This window comes from Sorex araneus, chromosome 3, assembly GCF_027595985.1.
Source record: "Sorex araneus isolate mSorAra2 chromosome 3, mSorAra2.pri, whole genome shotgun sequence".
Lineage (NCBI taxonomy): Eukaryota > Metazoa > Chordata > Mammalia > Eulipotyphla > Soricidae > Sorex > Sorex araneus.
In genome coordinates, this window is record NC_073304.1 from 229048610 (window position 1) to 229052441 (window position 3832).

General features: G+C 60.6%; 1 protein-coding gene across 1 annotated transcript in view; it reads left to right on the plus strand.

The window, feature by feature from the left end:
- Positions 1 to 402, plus strand: part of LOC129403538 (arylsulfatase G-like) — a 99760-nt gene extending 99358 nt beyond the window's left edge. The window contains exon 9 of the mRNA XM_055132271.1: positions 314 to 402. Within this exon, the coding sequence (XP_054988246.1) occupies positions 314 to 402 (89 nt within the window). The remainder of the gene's footprint in view (positions 1 to 313) is intronic.
- Positions 403 to 3832: the final 3430 nt, after the last annotated feature.

A 3832-nucleotide genomic window follows, 5' to 3' on the forward strand; every position in this document is an offset into this window, starting at 1 on the left:
GGGTGGGGGGACAGAGTGTCCCCTGCCTGCAGCCCCGAGGCCAGGCTGCGTCCTCTCGGGGGCGGTGCTGGTGTGGGTGTGCGTGGTCTTGTCTGTCGTTTCCCTCCAGCTCTGTCCTGGGTGTGGGAGAGAGAGCTGGCCCCGGGGGGGGCGCGGGGGTGGGGAATATTCGCAGCAGAGGCCAGGAGAAGGGTCAGTGGCACCCACTGAGTTTCCTCCTCCTCCTCCTCCTCCTCTCTGCACCCGGCCTGGCCTTCCTTGGGCCTGGCCCCCCCCACCCCGAGACTGAGTCTGGACTCCGAACCCTCCACAGTAAAGTCCAGGATGCGGGGGGCCCTGGTGAGGTTAAAATCTGGCTGCTCGGCGGGGGGGCAGGCTGTTTCTGACGAGGAGGACCTCTGACCGCTTCTCTGAAATCGCCCCCACCCAAGGCTCGGCCTCTCCCCTACAACGCCCCCCTTCCCCACCGCCCCCACCCCCCCGCCACACACACCCCTGCCAGAAGGGGAGTTTTGAAATCGTGAATCAGGTAGAAGTAGGCGATGGAGCCCGCTTCTTTTTTTTTTTTCTTTTTGGGTCACACCTGGCGATGCACAGGGGTTACTCCTGGCTCTGCACTCAGGAATCACTCCTCTCGGTGCTCAGGGGACCATATGGGATGCTGGGAATCGAACCCGGGTTAACCGCGTGCAAGGCAAATGCCCTACCCGCTGTGCTATTGCTCCAGCCCCGGAGCCTGCTTCTTGCGGGGAGGAATTTTACCCCCTGCAGACCTCCTGTACCCGCCCATCACCTCCCCCCACCGCCTCTTGCGTGTCGTTTGGGGGCTCGCACCTGACATGACTTGGGGGGCTTCTCCCAGCCCTGGGCTAGGTGGTTGCGCCTGGCGGTGCTCACGTGCAGAGCTGGCTCCCCCCCCGCCCCCTCCCCCCTCCAAGCCTCTCCGCCTCGTGCGAAACAGAGACTGAGCCCCTTGGAGGTCATTTCTACTTTTCGGTTTCGGGGGCCACGCCTGGGGGTGCTCAGGGCTCGCTCCTGCTGCTGCTCGGGGGCCGTGCGAGGTGTCAGGCGTGGAACCTGGACTAGCCACAGGCAAGACAAATGCTTTGCCTGCTGCCCTATCCCGCTGGCTCCATTTAAAAAAAAATATTCTGGCGGGGGGTTGGTCCACACCTGGGGGTGCTCAGGGCTGGTGCTCAGGGCTGCTGTGCTGGGGGCCTGTGCGGTAGATAGACGGTGGGACCGGGCCGGCCCCTGAAGGGCAAGTGCGTCAGCTGCTGTGCTCTCTCTCCGGCCCAGCCCTTTGAACCACCCCCTTCCTTCTGTGTGTCACTCAACAAACAGCCCAGGGGCCAGAGCAATGTACAGCAGGGAGGGCGTTTGCTTTGCACGCAGCTGACCTGGGTTCGATTCCCAGCCTCCCATCCGGTCCCCCGAGCACCGCCAGGAGGAATTCCTGAGTACAGAGCCAGGAGGAACCCCCGGGCACTGCCGGGTGTGACCGAAAATGACACAAACAAAAAACCAGCCCAGTCTTCGCAATGGGGCAGGAACGGAGCTGGCGCGCAGAGCCACAAAGTCGTGGCACTAAGGCTTACTTGGGTCTAGAACCTTCTGATGTTAGAGCCTGTGTGTGGTCCTGCGAGCTCCCGTGAGCAGCGCGGTGCCCGGAAACTCACTCCAGGCTCACGCCCAAACCTCTCGGTAAGAGGGTCGGAGACCAGGTCCCACGGATCCGAGTTGTAGCGAGTCCACGAAGGGAGTCTGGACGCGGGTTACAATTTGGCCAGACTCGGGTCTCCGAAGTCTCCTCAGTCCGGTTAGGGTGCAGGGGAAGGGCACTGCAGTCCCCCGGGCTCGGGGGAGAGTGCTCGGGGGAGAGTGCCGGAGAGCCGAGCTTGGAGAAGCAACGTTTCCAGCCCGGCAGAGAGGCGTGTGGGGCCGCCGGGGTGAGAATCCCAGAGAATCCACAGGGAACGGGAGCAAGACGGCTGCCCGGGGCGGGGTTGGCTGGAAGCGGGGATTTGCAGGGAACCAGGGTGGGGTGGGGGGCTCAAGGCAGCCGGGGGCGGAGCGCGGGAGGACCGGGCAGTTGGAGTCTAGAGTCCGAGGGAGGTGGACAGGGAGAGGCCGTGCGAGAGGCGGGCCAGTGTTCCAAGGGTTCTCGGCTCGGTTCTAAGAGAAAGGGGATAGGGCCCGAGGCTCGGAGGGGAGGTGGAGAGACGGCGGCTGAGCACTGCTGCCTCGCAGGGGTCCTGCACGAGCCCCGCCCAGGTGACACCGCCGACCCCAGGGCCGAGCTCAGTCGGCCCAGGAGCTGCCATCTGGGGCCCTGGGGGCGCTCCCTGTTGGTGGCGGCTGCGTGCAGCCCGGGCGAGTGTGAGCACCACGGGCACCACGGGAGCACCGTGAAGGCCGGTGGGCAAGCGCCACAGCGGGGACCCCCGGGGGCCTGTGACTAGACTTTGGAGGAACGTGACACAATGTCCCCCCATGAAAACCATCTTAAAACAAATCTACTTCCTAGACACAGGTAAACTTCATAGAATATAAAGGTATCAGGTTGTATTTTCCCCCCACGGTATCACTCTCATCCCATTCATTGTTCATCGATTTGCTCGAGCGGGCGCCAGTAACGTCTCCATTCGTCCCTGTCTCGTGCTAGTGTAGCCCGATGGTGTACTGGGGGCTCTCTCAGGACCAGGGGAGTGAGGACCGTCGTTGTTACTGTTTTTGGCATATCCAGTATAGCATGGGTAGCTTGCCAGGCTCTGCCTTGTGGGTGGGGTACTCTCAGTAGCTTGCTGGGCTCTCCGAGAGGGATGGAGGCTTTTGGTGTTGCCTCTAATCACCTTTACAGGTGTTCCCAGTCTACCGAATGTCAGCTTTATTTATTTATTATTATTATTATTATTTTTGGTTTTTGGGTCACACCCAGCGATGCACAGGGGTTACTCCTGGCTCATGCACTCAGGAATTACTCCTGGTGGTGCTCGGGGGACCCTATGGGATGCTGGGATTCGAACCTGGGTCAGCAAGGCAAACGCCCTCCCCGCTGTGCTATCACTCCAGCCCCCCATAAGCTTTTTTTAGATGTTTTTATTTTTATTTTATTTTCAGTTTTAGGGTCACACCCAACGATGCTCAGGGGTTACACATGGCTCTGCACTCAGGAATTACTCCTGGCTTAGGGGACCCTACGAGATGCTGGGGATTGAACCTGGGTCAGCTGCGTACAAGGCAAGCGCTTTACCCGCTGTGCTATCACTCGGGCCCCAAGGTACCCGTTTTGTGTGTTTTTGTTCAGGGGCCACACCTGGAGGTACTGAGGGAGTCCTGGCTTGCATGCAGGGACTGCTCCTGGCTGGGCTCAGGGGCCGTATGGGATGCTGGGGATCGACCCCGTGGACCACAGGCAGAGCGAGCACTGTGCCTCTCTGTACTGCCTCTCTGATACCTGAGGTATCGTTGCTTGGAGTGGCGGAAGTTGACCCCAAATCAAGGTTACCAGAGGAGAGAAGGAGGGACGAGGGGCCGGGTGGGAGGATTTATAAGTGGGCGCTAATGTTTGGCATCTTTGTTGGGGTGGAGGTAAGGTTGAGTCACTCTGCAGTGCTCATGGGCTACTCCTGGTCTGTGCTCACGACTCTCCCCTGGTGGGGTTTGGGGGACCATATGCCGTACCAAGGATGGCACTGGGGTCAGCTGCGTGTGAGGGGGCAGTATAACCCCCCCAATACTCCAGCTCCTCTATTGTGGGCGGGGGGAGAACAGCCCATTTTCACTTGGACAAGGCAATGCCCTGAGCCCGTTCATGGGGTTTGGTTTTATT